At 36.1% G+C, this 24,214-nt stretch overlaps 1 protein-coding gene across 2 annotated transcripts in view; it reads right to left on the bottom strand.

Annotated features, from left to right (window-relative positions):
- The window catches only part of FMN2 (formin 2), a 159,070-nt gene that overhangs the window by 65,018 nt on the left and 69,838 nt on the right, over nt 1-24,214 (bottom strand). For both annotated transcript variants that reach the window (XM_039707424.1, XM_039707425.1), the window contains one exon: nt 6,000-6,061. In XM_039707424.1, coding sequence (XP_039563358.1) covers nt 6,000-6,061 — 62 coding nt within the window. The remainder of the gene's footprint in view (nt 1-5,999; nt 6,062-24,214) is intronic.

Below are 24,214 nucleotides of genomic sequence, written 5' to 3'. Positions count from 1 at the left end.
TAAGAGATTAAATTCGTGGCAGTACCTGTACCAAAGATTAATAGAATAGCTGAGGTTTGAAGGGACCCCTGGAGACTGTCTAGATGAACACTGACACAAAGCAAAGGCAGCTAGAAAAGCTTGTTCAGTATCACGTCCTGCCAGCTTTTGAATATCCCCAAGGATGGAGACCTGATGACTTCTCTAGGCAGCCTCTTCCAGTGTTTCAAATTCAGGAGGTCCACTATGTCTTGTCCTTATGCTGGGCATCCTGAGTCTAGATCTGAGTTCTTTACTCCCCCTCCCCAGTCAAGTATTTGTACACACTGGTAAGATTCCACTTGGCTTTTTCTTTTCCAGACTGAGCAACCCCAGCTGTCTCTCAGCCTCTCCTTGTATAACACTTCTCCAAGTCTTTAACCATCATCATTGCTTTGTGCTAGCCTTGCTCCCACACGTGACTGCCTCTTGCCCTGGAGAGGCCATGCCTGCACACAGCATCCTAAACCTGGTCCCACTAGTGCTGAGCAGGTCACTTCCCTTGACCTGTCTGGGCCTCCCTCTGTCTGCTTGTTCATGTGGCATCAGCCCTTTCTCAGCTAACAAGGGCTAGGCTGAAGCTTATTTACCAGTTTTTAATTTTAAAATACTGGCAGTGGCCCATTTATAAAACTTAGTTACTGTGAATTCTCTACCTCAGTTTTACTTCAGTTTGAGGAAAGAAACTTGGGGATTCATCCTCTAAAGGTACTTTTCTGCATATAGTCAAGGCAGACATAGGCTCTGTGAATAAAATTACTGTAGCAATTGTTTTTTGTATAATGCTATCCTGAGAAGAAGAATGTTTCCAAGATACTTGGATCAGAATATTTAATCCATTTTTAATCCTATCTTAGAAGACTCTTCCAGAGACAGGATGAGGACTAGAAAAAGACAACTAACTGCAGAAGTATTAACTTAAATATTGCATGTGCTGTTGCAGAGAAGGCTTGGGTTTGGTTTTGTGTTAAAAACGGCAATGAAAATGGGACATGGACACACTTAATCTAGAACACTCTTACCCAGGTGAGAGTTAAAAGAAAATAAAGTTTCCATCACTTCTCAAATAAATAAGAACTCTCTTGGCAGTAGGTGAAATCTACAGATTTTAGAAGCTGGAAGGGTAGCACTGTTCCAGTAGTCATGTCATCAGAGGCACAGAGGTCTAGGTGTGCAAATGACATGACTGTAGGAAAAGCTATTTTATTTATTCAACTTACATTTCAAAAAGTTCATTTATTCAATTTACACTTGTAAATTTTTGAAAAAAAATTTAGCTTTTTGTAAAACTAAGCAAGTTTGCGTACTAACAACTCAAATAAAGTTCCATTATTTCTGGCCTGTCTTTAAATTATCTTTGCTTCTGTTAAACTGAAGGAAAATCACTTGACATTTTTTTCATAACAGCTAAAGAGAAGTAAGTATTTTAGCATGGAGCATAAAACTGAATGGTTATTTGCAAATATTTTAGAATAAATACTCAGATCTTTCTCTCTCCTGGCCTTCTACACAGATTGAAATATTAGAGTACTTATCACAGCAATCTATCACATACATGCATGCTCAAGCTCTCAATGTCTCTCCATCAAATCCCACGGGCAAAGGTTAGGCAGACTCCCTATTCCTTATTTAAGCTATTATTCTCAGGTTGTGTATGCAAAGAAGTAACAACTGTCAGAGATGCAGAGGCTGAGCATGATCCACTCACGGGCAGGCCAGAGCAAAACTCAAGAAAGTTAGTTTACACCCTTCACCAAAATCAAGAAGTTGAAGTATACAATCCAAGCTCAGAATCAAACCTGAATTTCAAGTCAGTAATTATGGCTCAGGTATCCAGAATTGTGATTGATGGGTACTTTAAATTCTGACAGAAAAGGAATACTCTGTCTATTGCATAAATATTATCAAAGATAATTTCTCAGAATTTTACCAGTGTTCTTTTTTAACAAATGCCTATTTGTTCTCCAATTTACAGATGGATAATTTTTAAAAAAGCTTTTATACTGGCCTTCAAATTTGTTTTGAGAGAACATATTCAATAAATACTTCTCATAACAGTCATTAACCTGATTGCATTAGCACCTATTTGAATGTTACTGCTCTTTCTTTCCTTGAATTTTACCTAGATATAGATATATAGCATCAGAAATGGAAAAAATAATATAATGTACTAGAATTTGATATTAATGATATCTAAAATCAGACAGCATAAATCTGAATTAAATTACTACAAAAATATTCTACTTCAGTTTAATTCTTTTCCCATTTTGTTCCAGAGTATGAATTTAGCCTGTAATTGCTCTTACCAAAATTCATAAGGGCCTTTTTTCCATCTCACAATACAAATCTTATACATTTCCTGGTTAGTTTTTTCTTTCCTTACAACAGAACCTTAGCTCCAAGTTTAGATCAGTTTAAATGTATGGAATTTTATTTTTTGCAAACTTGACTTTAAAAGTTTGTGTTATATATTTCAAAAACATTGAGTGAGTTGTCTAAGAAATTTTGTCAACAGTAGATGAAACAAGGATATACAGAGATACTCTGGTTAATAATAAATATCATATTCTTTTCAAGCTGGATCATCAGAACTCAAGTACAATTTATAGGCTTTGCCAAAAAAACCAAAAAGACATCACATTGTAATTGCTAGTTTAAAATAAGAAAAAACAAATCACAAGAAATAACTGAGGAGACAGTTTGAATCTTAATGGCAGAGAACTGTCAGGCACTCAGACTTCTGGATGTCCTTTCTCTCTTGTAAAGGCATTTTGAGGTATTTGAAAGCATTGACCTAAGTCTTTTAAAGATAAAGACACTGTGGTCATTTTAGTGGGAACCTAATTATGAAAATATACGTGTTTCTTTTGTGATGTAAAAAGGGAAAATTCATAGACGAAAGATAATAAATTATTCAATAGCATTTTTAATCCGTTTTTATACAACTGTTTTCATGATATAGCAAAGATGCAAGCAGAAGCAGCATACCTTGTTTCAGTGATACTTAAGCTACAACCCCAGCTGCTGAGGCAATCTGTTTTCAAGGGAAACATTCACTGATTTGCCAGTTGCTACATGTCTCATCACAACCAATATGTCCTGACACCATACAGCAATTTGAATGAATTTTACCTGCCTTCTCTCTAATTATAGCTATCGCCTGATTGCATTGTTAGAGAATTTGGAAAAGCATATTTAAGTAACACTTCCACATGTAGTTTTATCTACAAAGAGTCTCCTATTAAAACTGTCTAGATATTGATACATTACTAATTATCAACACGTATTTAAACAACTCTTCACAAAGCAAACTACACAGCCACACCTAAGAGCTATTTGACTGTACAGTACAATGCTGCACTAACATGGTCTTTCTCACTTAATACAATTCTACTTAATAATATTAAATAAATTATTGAGGGCTTGGGTCTTTGGTGGGGTGTGGGCTTCTTAGTTTATAAAAAGTCACTAAGATATATACAATATCTTTGTGGTTTAACAGGAGTTTAATTCCTCAGTAAACAGGAATTGAACCCTCGCGACTGTGGCTTTTGAAATTAGGGTGTGTTTAGGTTTGGAGACTGCCCAAATTTCATTCACATTTAAGAAGGGAAAGCACTATGCCAGACACATGCAATCAGAAAAAAAATTATTACATTCTGAAGGAAGACTGTAAAACAAATGCTCCCATATGTTCCATACAGATCAAATAGAAAGACTGAAGACTAGTACAGTGGTATTTAAATATCCAGCAAAAAAAACCTCAATCCAATAAAAAACCCCTAAGAACTAAAAATTAAGTAAATGGCTACGAAGTAAATGCTGCAAAGTTATTCCCACTTACAACACAGGATGAGATTGAGAAATAAGGGAGGAATCAAACATGCCAGGCTCTCTGGTACCACCCATTACTTACAACAGTTATTGAACAATATTGTTATAATTAGTGAAGCTAGCAAGGGAAGAAAATGCAAGGTCTGAAGTGTTCTGACAAAAGGATGAAAGGAAAAAAAGAAAACAAAAGTTAACTAAAAAGAAAGCTTCTTCCAAGACAGAGTTTCATCAAAAAGAAGATCCAGGATTAAAATTCACGTCCCCCTATAAAATCCTATCCAAGTAAACGGAGTCTTTTCCTGCAATCTGTTTGGTTTTTGGTTGTGGTTTTGGTTTTTTTCTGTCTTCTACCCAAACAAATATAAAAAAGTTGGACTTGTCTGTTTTCTATTCAAAGCAAAGAAATATATTAGACATTCAAAAATTTGAGTCTTTCCTGAGATTTACACATGGTATTTTCCTTAATCAGGATATTTCCTAGACATTTTCTATCATAAGTGAAGGTAATTACCAAATGGACACAATGACATTTGGTTATTTTAATGAACTGCAAATTTGCAAATAATCCATTATATTTGGATTCTGAAGTATATTAGAGATGACATTTAGTAAACATTTGAAAAGTTTTAGTACATTATCAACATAGGAGGAATATATTTTCAAACCGACATGAAAAAAAAATTGTTCACAATAAGAAAGAGAAGTATGCAAAAACTGATTATGACTGCAGCATCTATTCCATACTTCCCACAAGAAAATCTCTCACATTCACACATATGTAACTTATAAAATTAATTCAAATTTTTTGCATGCTAAAAACTGTATGGTATGGAATATATATGTACTGTGTAAGGAAGCAGATTAAAAGTAATTTAAAGTAAAATATCATAGGCCAAAACAGAAATGTTGTGGAGCAAAGAAGCAAAGTGTTCATAGAGATTTGGAATAGGTTTTGTTGGAATAGGTTTTTCTTTTGATCATTATCTTCCTGAGCCGTGTTGGTTAACCTAGTTCTTCAGGGATGAATAGTAAAAGTCCTTTCTAGCTCTTGTCTGACTTTTGTTTTTTTCTGTTTTGTTTAGCTCCTCAGTTTTTCTGTAAAGTGGACTAGAGCTTACCGTCTCTCTTTTTGCACCTCAAAGTGGATTATTTAGAAGGACTTCATAAACCATCAAGTCATTCCAAAGCAGATGACTAAAAGCTGAAGTCTAAAAGCCAAACATCTGAAAGGTGTTAAATTAATTAACATTATCAAAACTACATGAGGGAAGTTAAGGATCTAGTACAATACCATACACTGGCCTTCAATGCCATTCTGTGGCTCACAGCTTTACATCTCATATTTCCAAGTTCTTTGGAGGGTAAAGAGAAAGCCTCCTCACTCTTTCAAGAGATGTCTAGCCAGACCTCCACATATTCAGGCACTGCACTCACAGACAGGGTAATGTTCACTGGCCTCAGCCAAAGGCAGAAACGCACTCCTAAGAGACACCATTTTGAATTTTTTATGCGACAGGCTTTGTCAAGTTGTAGAACATGCTTGAGCATATTCTGAATCCCTGATTTTACATACCTAAAGGCCAAAATTATCTTATTATTACTATCAGACATTTAGAAAGCCCCTGGAAGTTTATACTACTTTTTATTACATTATCTTAGAGAGATTATTTTCATTTCAAAGAAGTAAAAATTATTTTGGAACAATCGCTGAAACAACAATAATTAAGTGTTCCAGTTCCATAAAGAGAATTGCTTCTGTTATCAAAACTTTTTTTTTTAGGTTAGCAGTATTTTTATATTAATGAAATTACAAAGTGAAGTCAAAGGTGTGGAGCATAAAGTTTGGTATTATTGATCAAAGACTGCCACACCCAAGAAGCCAAAAAAGGACCAAAACTAATGTCTGTTTAGTCATTTAGAAGTTGATCATGTTACTTATGTAGAAATACATGCAATTCACAAAACACACAATGGCAATAAATGCAATTTAAGTACTTGGTATTTTCATTGCTTTTGGGGAAAATTAAGTCACTTCGAAATGGGACTTCTTCTACAAGCTTTCTGGATATTATTGATGCCAAGTAAAAATACCTTCACATGGACACACATTTATTCCTACATTTTATGGACTTCCTCTGATTACTCACATTCTCATAGAGGGCTTGCAGCGTCTCTAAGTCAACCACAGAGTTGTCCAAGTTCACAACAGCTATAAAAAAGAGAAAAGAAAAAAGAGTTATTTGTTCAGGATGATAATCCAGCTGTGAAAGAAAGCTGGTCACAATACTGGGGCAACAGTTTTTTATGACCTACTGGTCATACAGCTTAAAGTTTTAACTTTATTAATGCCTTGAATAGTGCAGTATAGTATAGCTAGAAACCTGGCAGAGCCAGGTGTCAAGTGTTAAAGAATTCATCTCCCTCCCCCCAAACACACAAACATGATCCCACAAGTATGGCCATAGTCAGAGATCAGAGATAAGCTTTACATCAGACTTTCATGGTCCAGCTGAAAGCATTATAAAAATTTGTAAATCTGCACCACAGCCACACACACACACTCACACAACAAAGCTCATTCCTGTCGCTGGTTGACTTCAGTCTTAAACTCATTAATCCATAAGTCAGCCAGTTAACTTCAAAACACCTGACAAGGGTCAAGTCTTCTATGCACTAAGCCGACACATTTAGCATGGATACAAAATATGCCTTTCCTGTTCCCAACCAATTCTGGCGCCACACACATACTGTATTTTTTTCAGCATCAAAAACCCCCAGCTCAAATAGAGTGATTTCTACTACCTAACCTGGATTAAAAAAAAAAAATCATTAAGAGGTACACACATAGAGAAATGGAACCCTGACCCCCCACCACTTGTTATAGAAACATTTCACAAAGCACAGGAAATATTTGTGCTAACTATTGAAAAATTGTTCTCAGCAAATACGAAGATTTATTTTTCAAATTGTGCATTTCAGTCTTCCTCTTACATATTTTTGCAAGCACAGTGACTATTCATTTAAAAGCTATATAAATCAAATTTCCCTCATCCAGATCTTGAAATTTAGAATATTGCATTCGAATATATATGATGGCAATGAATAATTTTTATCATATTACACCAGACTTTTACTACTTTGCATGTCATTAATTTGTACCCTTTTTCAGTAATGGGCTTTGTGTGTGTTTGTGTGTGAGTGGTGTGTGAGTGTACTTGTACAATAAGCTGAATGACTCCCCAGGTAAGATTAATCTAGAAATTGCAACATTGATCAGAGAGAGAGACCCTGCAGCAAGTTAATTTTTGTCCTATAAATCCATGTCCTTAACAGTCACAGAGAAATTCTGTATACACCTAAAGACTACAGAATATAATTCAAGCTCATGTGTTTCTGATTGCCATCTAGAGATAGCACTCTGAGTCTGGGACTTATCATGTTTCCCCTTTCCAGGCCTGAGACATAGTTCTAGTTGCAGTATAAGAAAATTATAAACAAAAAAGTGCTGACCTTGATTAAACTAAGCAGGTCACACTGTATCTCTAAGCAGAGCACAAAGCTAACTTTTAGGACTAAACCAAAAAATAATTGAAAAGTTCTTTATTTTTTCAGAAATAACATGGGGTTTTTTTTCTACTTTTCCCTTACCAGAAAGCAATGTAGCAGCCTATGTAACAGTTAACAGTTCAGGAAGCAGCATGTTTTTTGTTTTCTTTTGGGGTAGGGGGCATATGCAAAAATCTGCTACTAATTATTTGGGGTATTTTTAAACTTCCCTCCCTCCCTCATCCAAGTATAATTGTCGCAACAGAGACTTAAAGATGCCCTCTACACAGGGCACGGTATTATACATTGTATTTAATAAGCCCTGTTGCTCAATAAGACTATCTGTATGCTTAAAAATGTGCCAAATTTGCCTTGTAGAACTGGATACTAAAAGTAGCATGCAAATAGAAACTGGGTCAAGATAGGTTTGAGAGCTCTAAGAAAACACTAACATCAAAGCCTATATACAAACAGCTTTATAAAACACAGGATATATTATGAAACTCAGTTTATACTATCTAACATTTCAGCACTTTTATGCTTATGCAATGTTTTCATGTATAGACACACTTACAACCCTTCAGCTATTTATTTGGAGTTGTGGCTGTCTTCTCCCTACTCCACCCCCCTTCCTCCCAGAGACTGTCCACTCCTGCACTAAGAAATTCAACATAAGTTCCTGCCCTGACTTTTTGCTCAATGTTAAGATCACCCACGGATTACTCAGGGAGCAATAGAACACTTTTGTTTGAATGCTTGCAGGAGATAAGAGAACGCCTGGCAAACACAATGGTGCCAGGTCTGTGTACTTTCAACAAAACAGGTATGCAGAAGAGTGTACATACTTCAGGGAGCTGCTTAAAACAAATCAGTCTGAGACAAGGACATGGAGAAGTTAGATCCTAGGATATATCCTTCAAGTCTCTGCCTCCAAAGAGAAATATATTTCTATGTGTTTCATCTAAACCTGCCTATGTTCATAAGCAGCACTCCAACATCTCACTAGGATTTTTCCATGTACACCTTAGGCATGCTCCCCATACTCTGAGGAGTGAGGATATGAGCTTCTGTTCTTAGGCAAACCTGGAGCATTGTCCTAAAGAACACAATAGCTGGCAACATAAATCAGAATGACTGCGTATTTAATTCCATTATCTAGGCAATTTGAACTGAAAAAAAAAACCCAATGATGTCTCCTTATGTAGCCAAGCTTACTAGTTAAACATGCCCCCTACAATCAGCATGACTACACAAATATCTAACCAAAAGATTCCATATGTGGTGGCAATAGAATGATGAAACACAGACAAAGATTAATTTCCTCGTATGAAAATATTTTTAGCCATGCTGCAGTTCCAGTATACTCTGATGGAAACAACTGGAGAAGGGTTTGTATTAGTCTTGCAGATGCTGGATATTTTCACCCATGTCACTGGTTTAGAAAGTGATTTTTTCTTGTTTCAAAGCTGACATTGAAATTTCCTGGCCTTTACTACTATGAATGTAAAGAATATCTATTGGCTTTTGCTCTAACAGAAAGAACTTTAATCACTTCAGACCCATGAATTTAGTTCTTACTGTCAAGATCTCAGTTTTGTTATTTTCTTGCATTCCTATTGCCATTGCTGCCAATTAAACCAGCTTCACTGTGAAGCCCTAACACTGTAAAATTATTTGCTGCATATATATTATTATGTATATATACATAAATATATAGATATGATTAAATCAAATTTGAACCAACTATGTCCAGACACCCACAGAAAAAAACTAACAGAATTACAAACCAACAATTTCTTTTTCCATTTAAACAAGCCAGGGTCAATAGATGACTACAAAAAATCCACCTAGTAAAATGAAGAGTTGGGGATCAATCACAAATGATTAGTTGATACTATAAATAACAGAGAAGAAGAAGAAATTTCAAAGGATTTATAGCCAAATCAAAGGGTTTGGGGAACTCTTGTTGCTCCTCAGCTTTCCTGATACTATCACTGTTTGGGTTACAATCTATGCAGAAATCTAAACTGGTATATTTGTGACAGAAATCATATCTTACTATTTAATGGTAGAATATTAAAGTTATAGCAGAATGGAACAGTTTTCTTTCCATTCTGTATTTCTACGATATAAACTGAATTTAAAAAATATATATATAATCTCACATTAGAAAAGCCAATTTAGACATTAGATTGAAGCTAGAAAGACAAAAGAAAAATGCAAATAGAGAGACAACGATTACTATTTTTATTACTGTCAACAGATTTTCAAGTAGAAGTTACGCCCCCTGACAGGAGGATATGTTGCTTGTGAGCAACATATGTAAAAAAGTGAGATTAGGGCACATGATCATTTCAAAGGCATAGTTGAACTGAAAATTGATACATCATCTTCCATATACACAGAAGACAATTTAAAACCGAGACATATTTTAAAAATAAAAACAAAAACAAACAAACAAAAAAACCCCACAAAACCAAAAAACTGAAAAGAAACCAACAACAAAGCAATATACAAAAAATAAACCAAACAGTAAATTATCACCACCCTCAAGTCTTCAGGGCAAGACAGTAACCAATCCAACAACAAGATCAATCTTATTGACAGCAAATGTAATCGTGAAGAGGAAATATATGAGAAAATACCATGAGCAGGAAGCTGCAGGATGCCCAGTGTATTGTCAGGAAGACTCTAATAGGACGTTGCTGTATTTTTTTCCTTTGTTAAACAGATCACTGCTCTTGATATTCATATATCTAGGAGCACATGAACTACTAGCTGCCACTAAACTAAAGCCAATAGGCAACGCAGACACAGGTAACCTACATCTCCCTGTGGCTATGAATCTAAATCCACCAACAGTACCATTTATACAGGCTGTTAGAGAAAAGACAACTTCCTACACCTGGGTACTCCATGGAAACCCTATTTTGTTTCAAAGTCCAAAGCCTTGGAATTTCCTTTTAAAATGAAAAGGCCAAAATTCAAAGTTTCCCACTGAGCAGAATTTCATAAAGAAAAAAAGTGTTATAAACCAGACCCTTTGGATCCAACTTTTGTGTCATAAAACTCTCATTAGCACAATCACATATGGATGACTTCCAGAAAAGTGGTATTCAGTTGAATTCTTAGTCTTAGCCTTCCCTTTTCTCAGGGCAGGTTTCAAATCACACTCAATTTCTCTAGCCTTTCCAAGTATGCTTCCTAAGCTTTTCTGTCTCTGGACTCCATCTAAAATTAAGCATCTCCTTCTTGAAACCTCCTGGAATCACCGCTGTGTCCCAAAAAACTGACTAAGCATTTTCCAAATCCCACTTGACTGATAACAGATTACAGTTTACGTCCTCATAAAGAAGCAGTAGCTGAATTAAAATCACATCTGAACCTGTACTGCCCTATTCAGATCTATCCTTCAGGGATGCAAACAAGCAAACCATCCATCTAAATCCTTCCTGCTGATTTCCACCTCAACTGACTTCTCTGTGACTCTCCAAAAACCAAGCAGTATTGCTTCAAGAGGCCACTCCTTTTTTCCTCCTGCACATCTTTGCCTCCTCACTCTCACATCTGCTCTCCTTCTCCAGAAGAACACCAGCAGTTTCTGCAAGACTTCACAACTTCTCTGACAAATGGCAGAAACAGATGGTCAGCACAGCAAAATACAAAGGAAGATCTATTCTTCTTCACTGAGTGAAGGACCTCCTGTTTCTACAGCAACTAACCACAGTACTCTTACCACACAGTTCTGTGTGTGGCACTCATCTGGGGTGTTACACCATTCATGAGACTCTAACATGGAAAGATTATAGGATACTGAGAAGTTCCAACTTCCAGGGTACTTTTTCCAGGCTTTGATCCCCAGATATCTCTACTCCAGTGAAATATCTATACCCCAGGAATATTACTGTAAGCTGAAGAGTAAAAAAACCTGAAAAGGCATCAATCAGTCTTACAACAAAAAATTGACTCTGTTGTTATTAAGAACCTATATCAATATATATAAATATAGAAACAGTAAGCTTTATATAATTAGAGCCTCAAAACTGCTACATAATTTTTTAGGCAGAGTGGTACCACTAAAATTCATTCAACCAGATTTCACAGGACTTATAATTATTTTAAATTATCTAAAAAGGGTATTTGCAAGAAAAAAAAAAGACACATAAGTACGTGAGCACATCCAATGTGTCACTTTGAATGATCTTCCTTAATTGTTTTTCTGAGTTAATTACAAACAATAGCTTCCTCAAGAAAAATGTAAAGGCAGTAAATTCAAAGTGGTCAAAATCCAACACCATTAGAAAATCAGTATACTGGCAAAACCTTAAAAATTGGAGAACTCTGATACAAGAAAAACAAGTCAGATGATATATAGCTTGATCAACTTATGCTTTTATCAAAAAAACCAAAGAAAAATAACAGATACAGAATACATACAGAATTGATCTGTGAATACAGAATGGAAGCCTTCTCTGACAGATGTCTTTGGAGAAAAATGGAACATGACACATGTAAAAAAAAGTTTCAATGCAAACAATTTCATCAGGTTCACTGGAATGACTGAGAGCTGAACTGCTCAATTCAGAAGCAGAAGACAAAACACCTGCATCAGTATTCTCATCAACAAAAGAGCCAAAAGAGCCTAAGAAGGTGATCAAACTGCAATGACTTCTTTTGCTCCTATAAAGATTATGTTTGGATGTAACATCGAGCTACTTGCAAAATAAACCCAGATTTACATCCAACAAATACTCAGTATTTATATTTTTAAATAAACTAATCTGCAAAACTTTCAGGCTCTTATTGGTTACATAGGAAACCCACAACTTCAAAACTTCATATCCCTTGGTTAGCCCCTCCTTCCCACCCCCACCTCCCAATCCTGCCCCCCTTTCTCCACACTCCAGTTTTTTTCCTTTTCTCCCATATCACTTTTGACATAATTCATCTAAAATTTACAAGGTAATATTTTTTATATGTAATAGTTCCAACAACTTGACAACTACTGCTACTTTCTTGGGATTCTTCTTTATCTTTAGTAAAAGAAATGTGAACCTCTAATGCAGAAAGTTAAATACCAAATGAGGCTCTTTGAAATAAATGTTGTGTTTACACAAAAGTGCTAAAACCTTATGTCCCTGTGCTAATGTAAATTGTGGCGATCCCACAAGGGTCATGACTGTATAATATTTAAAGATCCTCAGAAAATAAGGGAAAGAAAAGAATTCTTAAATATGACTCACATAGCTTGCAAACCACCCCCACTGAAAATTAGTAGGTGGAGTATGTTCACACTGAGTTACCATAAATTAATAATTTCATATTATTACTTACGTTCTTGCCCTCAGTACCTTTGTGATATACTTGTATATTGAGATATACTCAAAGTTTTCATCCTGACAATGTTAAAGTGCACAAAGCACTAGGGAGACTGGAGCTTCAACACAGGTACATACAGCATGGATCAGAGGCAAGACACCACTTAGAACTGCTTGCACACAGTTTTACTGTGGCAGTAATTCACCTTGATCTAAAGCTTGTATAAGAAACCAGAACAGTAAACTAAATTTCCAAGCAGAAGCCATGGATTAGGTTGAGCTGTTCCTTTAGGCTGTTTTCAAATTACTTAAAAGTTTTAAATACCTTCAAGGACGTGCACCCATATTTCTAGGAAGCAATAAGAGACAATTAAGTATGAATGTGTTTGGCAAAATTTGAAGCAACAAAAGTAGACTTCATTGAAACGACTGAATCTTTGGCATGATTTTTCTCTTCTAAACATAATTCAACTTTTAGACAACTTGTAGACAGTTGTTCTGTTCCCTAACTAACATAAAAACTGTATCAATAGAGGTTTTCTACATACGTGTAAATATATATTCACACATACAACAAAATATATCACCAGATTTTATATAGCTGTACACAGTTAATATAAACAGTTACATTACATACATTTCAAACAAGTGCCTACTTTGTTAAGGACAGCAGTTACTGATTATGTGAAGTCAAACTCCATACACCTATACAGTTTGTTTACAAAAAGTGCGCAAGTTCAGCTCATAGAGAACAAATATATTTTGTTTGACTCAGTATGTCGCCTTCTTGTCTAGGCAGGAAAAAAAAAGTGGAGAGCAATGCTGTAATCCTTTCAGAATAAAATGTTTAAATACAAACATGATTGCCATTGTAGACTGTTTAATTTAGAGATATTGTATTTCAGTTCTGGCTTTGAGAGGTTTGCTGATTTGACTATAGAGACTACTTCAATGCTTATCTTAATTGTTTAGATAAGATTTGTTTGAATTTGGCAGGTGAAAAAAACATGGGTGTGGGATATAGGAAGGTTGAGAAAAGACTGGCATTTTACCAGATTATGCGTATTTTAAACTACAGTGCATAAGAGGAGCAAACAGCCTCAATGAACCTGCCAGGGGCTGGCCATCGGGGAGTATATTTGAAGCGCGAGACTGAGCGGCACGATTCAAGATTTTCTGCAAACTGAAAAGGATCACTATGATAACTCCCAAAACACTACTGAAGGCTTAACAGTATACAAATGCTAATTATATAATACACACTTAAATAAGTTAAAAAATATATAACTGTGCTTTATGATTATAGTAGGGGGTTGTTCACTAGGTTCCTGACCCTTAAATGTATTTTAAAGTGTTTCAAGAACAAGATTTTAATATAAAATTAATATTGGCATATAGGTATGTTTTATATATAAGATTTCTGTTACAGAAAATGTACTTGTTGCTATAAAAAACCCCAATGCCCCTTGGCTTTTATTTTAGTATCAGTTTGTACTAAGCCTTTTCACTTTCTGGTTAAGGTAGTACAGCATGCCACAGGCATTTCATTTAGAGGCTCTCAAAAGAAAGATTGTCATACCTGTCAAGTATATATTTTTTGGGGGCAGACTACTAGAACATGATATCTGAGGAATATATTTTGGGGATGTTTATGTGTCAGTACGTATTTACAGTGCACGTTATAAAAACAAACTGTACAAACACATGAACTGCAAAAGCACATATGCAGTAGGTCTGGCATTGTGTATCAATCTGTCTGAAGACAGACACGATTTGTAGCTTTAAATTAATGATTCAGGTGACATAAAATTTGGGTTTCCTGTGTGTTAAACTTTTCTTTTCTATCCACATAGGCTGTAATGCCTTTCAATATTGGTTTCAATGGCTTTAAGACCAGGCTAATTTTACCAGTGATTGTGTAAATGGAAGAACTTAGCAACACTTATTTGGAATACAAATGAAGCTTCAGGCTTCAAAACTAATTGAGACTTTGAATTATGTGTGGATTTTTTTCAGAATTCAAATTTGCTGGCTTTTGATTTAATCCTACCTAATTTATTTCTATAAGAATAGTTCACAGTAAACAAAGTCATGTCTAACTCTGAGAAGTGCAGTCCACAAACAGAGACAAGCTTTTTATTTCTTGCTTTAGGGAGCTCATTATAAATTATACATTTAAACCAAATGCAGGAGGAGAAGGAAGAAGAGGAAATTTATCTGGAACCATTCACTAGTGAACTGCTGTATTTGATAAAGTTATCAGGCTATCACCTAAGACACACTTTTTTTTCCAAATAATAGATTCTCTGCAGTAAGCAGCTAACTTAGGATCCTAGCTTTTTTTCTCCCAATTTACCCATAGTTAGTGCATAGTTAATGGATCTCCTGGTGTGTCTGGTTGGCAATTTAGAATACTTACACTAAATTATTTGTCAACACTAAATGAGCTAGTAACTGCCCAGCTCATAGTTCTGAAAATGTAATTGCTCTTGAAACATTACCACAAAAGAGAGAATATCTTAGGTTTTCATAGGACTGTGCTTCCAGCTTAGTGCAAATATCTTTATCAACATTGAAAATAAAGATATTAAAAATAGTGATTAATCCTCAATGAAATCCAGATGGCAACAGTAATGGGAGAGCTGCTCTTTGCTGAGCAGATCAAAACTCACCCAAAGAACTGCTTTAATTGCACTCTTTGTAATCATGATCAATGACTAATCTAAAACTCTCAAGGAGTGGCAAGAAGTTAAAGCAAGTTTTGAGCTAGAGCTAGAACCAGTATAGTTTTAAAAGGACCAACAAAGGAGACAGCAGAATAACCTCAAGAACTTGTCTTTCTATTGAATTCCTTGATCTATTTAACTTAGACAAAGTTAAGAAGCTACATGATTACATACCTGTATGACAAGATACCTGAAAGTAGACGGCTCTGTAATTTCACAGACCAAAAGCATGAAAGAATGAAGGGTATCTGTAAATTAATCTGGCAAGTTCACTATGGAAAGCATATTTAAAATGCTAAAAGTGAGAGAAATCAACCTTTTGAACAATGTTTCATGGGATAGGACTTCTCCATCACTTAAAGTATTTCTATGAAATCCTAGACTCACCAAAGCCAACTGCAAAACCTTCAGCAACTTCAAAGAAAGCAAAAGGTTGAAGGGTCATATTTTCAGCTGGAACTCAAGATCATTTATACTGCTAAAATGTTCATATTTATACAGACTATTAGCCCGAGGCAGAAATTAGCAGGCAATATTACATAACTCGCCTTATTTAGCAGCCAGACTAAACGCTCAGAATGCTCTTTCTAAGAACCTAGACTTGAACCGCATGTCTGCCCTTTGCTAGGTCTCTCTGAAATTCTCTACCAGTCTTTTCTAACATCAGCAAGCTTCAAGCATTTTCCACATACTACATGGAATGTCGTTACTATTTGATGATTTACAACAGAAAGCACTGCAAGTTCTTTTAGCCATGAAGACACCTATTGCCACTCAGAAACAAGTTTTCCCTGCTTATGGTTTCAGCAAGCCAGTTGGGTGTGATATCACTATCCATACTAGCAGAATTAGGAAGCACTGTGTGGAAACACATAGGGTTTCAACCATCATGCAAAGCAGGTCCTCCTTTGCCTATAATTGCTGTACAAGAAACTGTTTCAGTCACAACCCAAAAGGCAAATTTTCTTGGTCCAGAACTATGAAAACAAAACAACCAAGATGTTTTCTCTCAAATCTAAATTTCTTTTTCCTTCTGTGAAATGGTGGTAGTATCTCACTGAAAAAAATTCACATACTCTTAATTTATTCTCCAAATCAAATTAAAATTTTATTTTTGGCACTGCAGAGAGCATATTATTGTTGCCTAGTATTCTACATGTCTGCCCTGTCTGATGTCTGGATAAACACACCAGGGATTTCATTGTATTAAGGCACGTTAAGCCTTTCACCAAATATTCTGAAGTTAGAGTACTAAGGAGGCACAGATGCTAAGAAAGTGATGTAATGATCTTGTGACACCACGTTGTAAGTGTGGTGGGATTATGAAAACAAGGCAAAAAGATTTTTGGCTAGGTACATGACAGATGACACAGTTTTACTAATTCAAATCACAATACTGTGATAGCTGAGTGCAGACGGATGCCTGTGTATGTTTTAACTTCCATCTTTTTTCACACTCCAAAGCATTTCTCAAAAGCTGGTATTAATTCAAGGAAATAAGGCTGGGATAACAACAAAAACCAAATGCCCATGTATGCAAAAAGCCAAAATACATACATTAAGAGAAAAAAAACCCTTGAAGTTATTTGGAACCACATATGTATGTTTATTACAATATAATGATTAGCTTTGGCCTACTCACTTTAAGGTTATAGGAGGCAATATTGTTTCAGTTCAGTAACACTGAGCTATGTTTTGTGTCTAGGTAGCAAAAGCAATTGCGACTGCACTAAACTGAAAACACACTACACTGAAACAGAACTGCACACCCATTGCTTGGGGAGGTTTCATGTGAAACAGCAGAACACCAGAAATTAACCTGATCTCTCATTGCAGGTGGATAACAGCAAAGCAAGAGAAAGACAAGAAAGCAGTAAGCAGGAGAAATCCAGGTACTTCATAAAGTGACAGGTACAGGAACACCAACATACTGACTGCAGCATGGGGAGCAGGGGGCACTCAGACTAAGCAAAAAACCATTATTTCTCCGCCACTCTTCCTTACCCTTCCCTATCATGGATGATGCATGGACACAGCAAACAAGCCACTCTACCATCTTCGAATCATGCTCTCTCTTCCTCGCACTCGGAGCTACTGTTTAAAGGAGCTATTCCCTGCGTGAGGACGGTGCCGTGGGGCCCAGCGCCTCGCCCGGCCGGGCGCCTCCCGGGCGCTGCGGCAGCGGCTCCGCTCTGCCGGCGGCCGGGCCGGCGTCTCCCGGGAAGGGCGGCGGAGCTCCCGGCGGCGGCAGCAGCAGCACGGGCCGCTGTTGCCACCTGCTGCCGGAGCGGGGACCGGGCCCGGGCGTGCTCGGCCGGGCAGGAGGCGAAAGCCCCGCGATGGGCGAGGGGCCGCGACCGCCCCGCCCGGCGAGGAGCGCGGAGCGGGCCTGAGGCAGGGAGGCGAGGCAGAGCGGCGGCTCAGGTAAGCCGAGCTCAACGGGGAAAGGCCAGGCTGGGTGAATGATGTGTGAGTCACCTGGCATCTGCAAAGGGAAGATTTGTACTTGCTGGTGGGTGTAATCGCTGTTCCGAGTGAACAGAAGGACGATAATCAGCGTGACGCTAACAATGTAAGGCTGTACATGGTGCAGTAAAGGGTTACACAGCAGAAGATGCGCAGCGAGTACTGACGGGAGCATTAGCCGGCTAAGATAAAGCAATTGGGTGTAAAAGATGTACAGCGGTCCCTATGGAGGAAGTTCTCGCCTGAACAGAAAAAACAGTCAGTGCCCTCTTACAGATCATTCAACAAGCAGTTTAAAAATTACTCCTAAATGGTATTTTACCATTTATGTGTAAGCCAGTATGCCACATAGTAAACATACTAGCATAAGGTTTAATCTGTTAGCCATATTTCTTGAGCAATCATTCAAATCTAAATTTTACAGCCTCAGAGTTATTACTCAAAGCAGCTAGGCAGATTTACCAAAAGAGGCAAAGTAACGCTTGATCGACTTCTGAATAAAGTACAAAGCGATTGGAGATGCCGAACCAGCCTTTAACAAAATTTCTCCATAGGATAAGGGAATAAGACTTGTAGGAGTAACACGATAAATTTAGATTTTACAACCAGAAATTGGCTTAAAATGAGAGGATAGTTGAAAGGCTAAAGAAAGGTTGAAGGTCAGAAGAAAGCTTAAAGACACTTCATTAGAGCCACAGAGAAAAAAAGTCAACTGATAAATTGAAATGCACCCTTTTCCCTCCCTTGTCTTTTCACAACCTCAGTATTCCTACTCCTCAAAATCACATATATGATTAAGTATAAGAGCATGGAAGACACCTGTAAATAAAAGATACTCTTCAAAAGTGGAAATCAGCCAAAGAAAACAAAAAGCAAAGTCTTGGAAGTTCAATGTAAATTGGACAAGAACAAAAAGGTCTGAACCCAACTTGCCAAATGCATAAAACTGGTAATAAAACTGCTTTCAAACACATCACATGTATGAAGCCTGACAGGAAACAGCTGGGCATGCAGATAATCTGGCTGTAAAAAGAGCACAAAAGAAAGAGAATCAGAAAAGGTTAAACAAACTATTTGTGTAAGGATTCGCAACCACAGAAAAGGTCAAAGAGGTTCTCAGACAAGTTCTGTACTTCTCAAGTGATATGTTTTGGGCACTGTCTCAAATTGAACAAGCTTCGGAACATACAAATAAAAATTTTAAGAGGATTCCTCAGATGATACTGGAAACTACAAACCAGTCAGTCTGATTTTTATGCCTGGAAAATGCCTATGTGTTGTACAGAAGAACAGGTTTTTTAAAGAACATACAGCTAAACCAATGTAAAGAGAAAGCAAGGTAACACAATTTGTAGTAGGCACTCACAACAAATTAAGTAGTACTGCTTTAATGGAGTGCCCATAAAGGTCTGGGTAAGAATAATCAGGTTAATAATGAATTTGCAAAAGGTCTTCACTATCCTTACCTAAGGTTACAGAAAAAACTATGCTGTTGTGGTGTAAGAGGAAACATCTGCTTGGATTAAAAGCATCCACACCAACAAACCCAAAAAAACCCCAACAAACAAAACAAACAAAAAAAAAAAAAAAAAAAAAAACAAAACATCCACACCAACAAACCCAAAAAAAAAACAACAAACAAAACAAAAAAAAAACACCAAAAACAAACCAAAACAAACAAAAAAAACCAAAACAAAAAAACCCAATAAAAATCCAAAACCTGCTCAAAAAAAAAAAAAAGGAAAATTAATTACCAAAATGAAATATTAGATTTCAAAGTAGAAATTTGTGTCAAAGAAGCCTTACTAGGACTTCTACAGGTTACTGTGCTGTTCAATGAACATGAGGCGTCAGTGTTCTCAGATAGTAACACCACTTAAAAGCTGACCACAAACACATATAAAGGGATCTCTCAAATATTCAGTGTCAATACATGCAAAGTAGATGGGGAAAAAAAGAACCCAGACTGTAAAAGTCCTACGATGCATACAAAAAGACACTCAGATTTTTTTGCATAGTTCCCTGAAAACATAAGCTCAAAAATTAGCAGCGGTGAAGGGCAAACAAAATATCAGAAGCAATACAGAAAAAAAACAGAGCCTGAAAGAAGACAATGTGACCTCTAGGCACAGGCATATGGTGCACAAAGATCTTGAGAGCAGCATGCAGAGCCAGCCAGACACCTCCTTGGCAAAGAGAAGAAAGAATCATGGGCTGTAGAGTGGTGACAAGGAAAAATCAGAAGAACAGATAGCGTGTATGAAGGCTGTTCCAAATAAACTTCTCAGTTTGAAGCGTACTACTGCAGTAAGATAAGAGACCTACAAAAATTACATGATGAGCGGTCAGTGCCACTCACCTTAGCTTTTTATTTTATGATTATCTACAGAGATGATCAGGTACAAAGCTAGATAGATCGCCACTTGATCAAATATAACATATAGTTTTAATTGATTTTTTAAAAAAGACCAATAAAAATACAGTTATATGTACACTGAATATTAAAAAAAAGTTTTGCCTACTTTTCTTGCAATGATACTAAGTCCCCATTTTAACTACCTTGTATTTAAATTGTTAGTAGCTATATACATATTAATGACATTAATTTTTGAATGAAAATTTTTTGTATGTATAAATGTACCCAAGTCTAACAAATGCATGAAAAATCAAAGTGTTGTGGCAAACATCCTTTTCTTTTAAACCTTTTCATGTAATAAAAAAATATATAACTATTATTGAAAAGTCTTAATTAATAGGGATTTCTTAATTTTCATAATGCTAGAACCTCTATGTAGTTCAGCAATGTATAAGAGTATGACAAGTGCAAAATACTTCTGCTATAAAAGAGACAAGGTGCTCTTTCTCTCCCTCCTGCCACCCAATTTTTACATGGTACTAATGCTAACAGCACCCATTTTGTTGCCTTTATGCTAAGAATTTTGTAATCATCCCTCTTCTGAGTGAGTATACAGTTCACAAACAAGAAATAACAGTACAGGATTTTTTTGCTTATTTTGGGAGAAAAGAATGTTCCTGAAACTTTTCTCTAACTTTCGAAGTTAGATCAGACTTGCAAGAAAAAACCCATGGTTTCAACTGAAACAACAGACAATGCAGTTACATTTTCTTACAAAACTTCTCTATTAAATTACATTCATATGTTCTTAACAACAACAAAAATCTTTAATTATCCAAACTGTCCAATGTGGCAGTAATTAGTCAATGCTGATTCAAATATTGTGAAGAAAACTCAATATTATTTTCCTCATTTAGACCCCTAAACTTATGTTCTTTAAAATGCATTTTCTATTATAGAAAAAAAGTTTATAATTTTATAAATTTGTTTTTAAATGTAAATGTCATATGACATGAAAGATTCAGTTCTTTTCTTGATTATACTAATATTTCTTTCATTTTCTTGATTTACTGTACATATATTAAAAGAAAATTGTAATTGAAGTTGTATTTTTCTTGTAACAGCTGTTGCTATGGCTTTATTGACCTCTGGTTGCTGTAAACTAAGTTTCAGAAAATCCTAGAAGATAGAAAGAGGACTAGAGGCATGCTTTAAATACTCAGGGCTAGTTTTCAGGACCTTCATCCACAACTCAGGGGTTCATGTCACATCCATTGGAAACTCCACTGGAAACTCCGCCTGTCCCCAAGGACTTTTGTTGTCCTTTGTCCCCAGCTGCATCTGACAGGAATGGCCAGACAAGGGCTCCAAAATCACTGCTCAATACAGAACACCAGGGGCATAGTAACAGCATCAAAGCAATAGAAACATCTGCATCAATACATATGTGTGACACTCTAATTTAATTCTAGCCTGTGTTCTATGAAGTCATTTTGTGTATTCCTTTGTTTTCCTTCCCAATAATTTCCCAATAGGAGCTTGTAAAGTAATTATAAGTGAATAAAACATGTAAGCATACAATCTAACATCAGGCATGATGTAATGAATATAGTAGCATATAGTCAAGAAGAAATAGAGAAATAAGACTCAGAATTATGGTGTAAAGTTTTCAGAAATTGCACTAGACAAAAAACTGCTGAATTAAACCAATCTGTACTTGGGTACAGATGTCTCTGAAGAATCTAAATAGGTGTTGGAAAGGCGATCAGAGGGGAAGTTTAAACCATAATCTGTTAAGGCTTTGGGTGTTTGCACACACAATATTTGTTTAGGAAAAATAGCAACATTTAAAGAATCCAATTCTCTACTAATAAACCTGAAGTGACAGGTAAAGTTTCAGACTTTGTAATTTACCTGCACTGATTGCAATAATTTTATCATTAATTTAATAAAGAAATACAAACTTGCCACCTAACAGAAAAAAGGTCTGCATATCATCCTACAGCCAACATTTCCCCTGCTAACTTAAATGGACAGAAATAACAAATTTGGGCAGCAGATTTACTTATACTTACTAGTATAACAGTGGTCAGATAACTTGATCCAATCACGTATTGTTTTGTCCTCATAACTTTTTTAATCAGTAAGATGTCTTTTAGGAAGGTACTGAAATATTTGTGAAGAATGGGTACTATAAGTTTCAAATGATTGTGCTTGTACACAGACGTTGTTAGGATAAATAATGCTCAGATCACCTCTGGACTCTCTATAAAGTAAACTAATCCTGAGTCTTATTTTCCAGATGTTCTGTCATTCTTTCCTGATTGCTTGCCATTTAGAGCATCTCTTGGACCTATACTACATAATAGTTCAATACATTAATACTTCGTGCTCAGAACATTGAAATAATGCAGTGTAAGAGACATTTTATCATCCTTCTCTAGTGAAATCATTTAGTTAAACCTCTGACAAAGTCTCACCTTGCTCATCATTTCTACATGTCAGTGTGAGTGGTCAAGTAAGAAAACAAACCCAAGATTTCTAGTTCTTTTGTCACTAATAGTCAAATACTAAGAATAAACATTTCTTTTTCTTCCTAACATTTAAAGTATGTTCACTTCCTGCACATCTGTCTTGAATTCAGGGCAGAAGATATATTTGTTGTTCAAAGTTGTACTGCTGTTAGCAGAACAAACTCTGCTGCAGATACATCTTCCAGTAAAATAAGCTCAAATCCAGATTACAGGGTTGGTTCTTACCAGCTGTTAGGTGAATCTTCTTGCCCTTTCTGTAATTATTTTTCCTAATTCATTCTTTTTTGAGGCCTGTAACAGACAGTGTCTTGGCCTTCCCTTTCTTTTCCGCCCTACAGATATCAGAGTGGCACAGGTAGTTCCATCAAATTCTGCAGACTACCAGTGTCTCAGAGAGAGGGGAAAAAAAAAGACTTATTGAATGAAGAAAATGAAAAGTCATCCAAAATTCAGAGGCACAAATCTCCAAACAACTTCCAAAAAGCCAGGGCAACCACAAGGTGCTATGTAAACTTTTACAGAAAAATAGTTAAGAGTATTGTAGCAGCACAGTCCCTGGAGTAACAAACCTTGTTGAGAGAAACTTAATCAATTGGAAAAGATAACAGGCAACTTCAAAAGACAAAGAACTGCGTATGCCATTTTTGAGAAACTGTTGCTTTCAACATTTACAAGGCATGCTTAGAACTAAGACAATTTTCATGTGCCAAGGAATAACTTCCATACATGTAATAAATACTAGATTAAAATCCCACTGTGTAATAAATTTAATATTTAGGTGCACAAAATATCAAATTTGCCTTTTTTCCTGGCTGACATCTTCAGTTTAATTCTTTCCTTCTATTTTTACACACATACAGAACTTTTTGCTATTCCTACTGCACTTATTACTAGTTATAAACACAGAGGAAGATACACTGTTTCTTTATAAATAAGGGGACTGGGGAAGGCACTGACAAATTTTTATCTGCACCATGGCTGCAACGTGAAACAGTTGCTATATTTCAAGTGCTGACAGACAGCTTGAACAAAGATACCTTATTTACAAGACACAGTCCTTAAATGCAGACATAGGCTTAACATGTAATTATATTTTAATGTATAGTGTGTTCATCATAGGTTACTCTATACAGTTACACCAGAATCTTGTGCCCTCATCTGAGAACACTTTGCATTTCTGAAATGTTAAGAAATGCCCCTCCCCAAAATGTTAATGTTAAACCCCAAGTCTTTTCTCTAGGAAGAAAATCTGAACTATAAAGGAAAAAGAGGTAAGAAGTGCTTGTTTGGCATTTCTCGAGTGTTGGCCATATCATGCAGCCAAATACAGCAATATTTCCAGTGGGAACATAATGCTGGATAAAGGATATTTGTGGTGTAGTGAAAATACAAAAGCAAGCAAAATGCCTGGATAAA

Source organism: Passer montanus, unplaced genomic scaffold (genome assembly GCF_014805655.1).
Source record: "Passer montanus isolate IOZ18808 unplaced genomic scaffold, ASM1480565v1 scaffold2, whole genome shotgun sequence".
NCBI lineage: Eukaryota > Metazoa > Chordata > Aves > Passeriformes > Passeridae > Passer > Passer montanus.
This window is presented reverse-complemented; position numbering and strand designations above follow the sequence as displayed.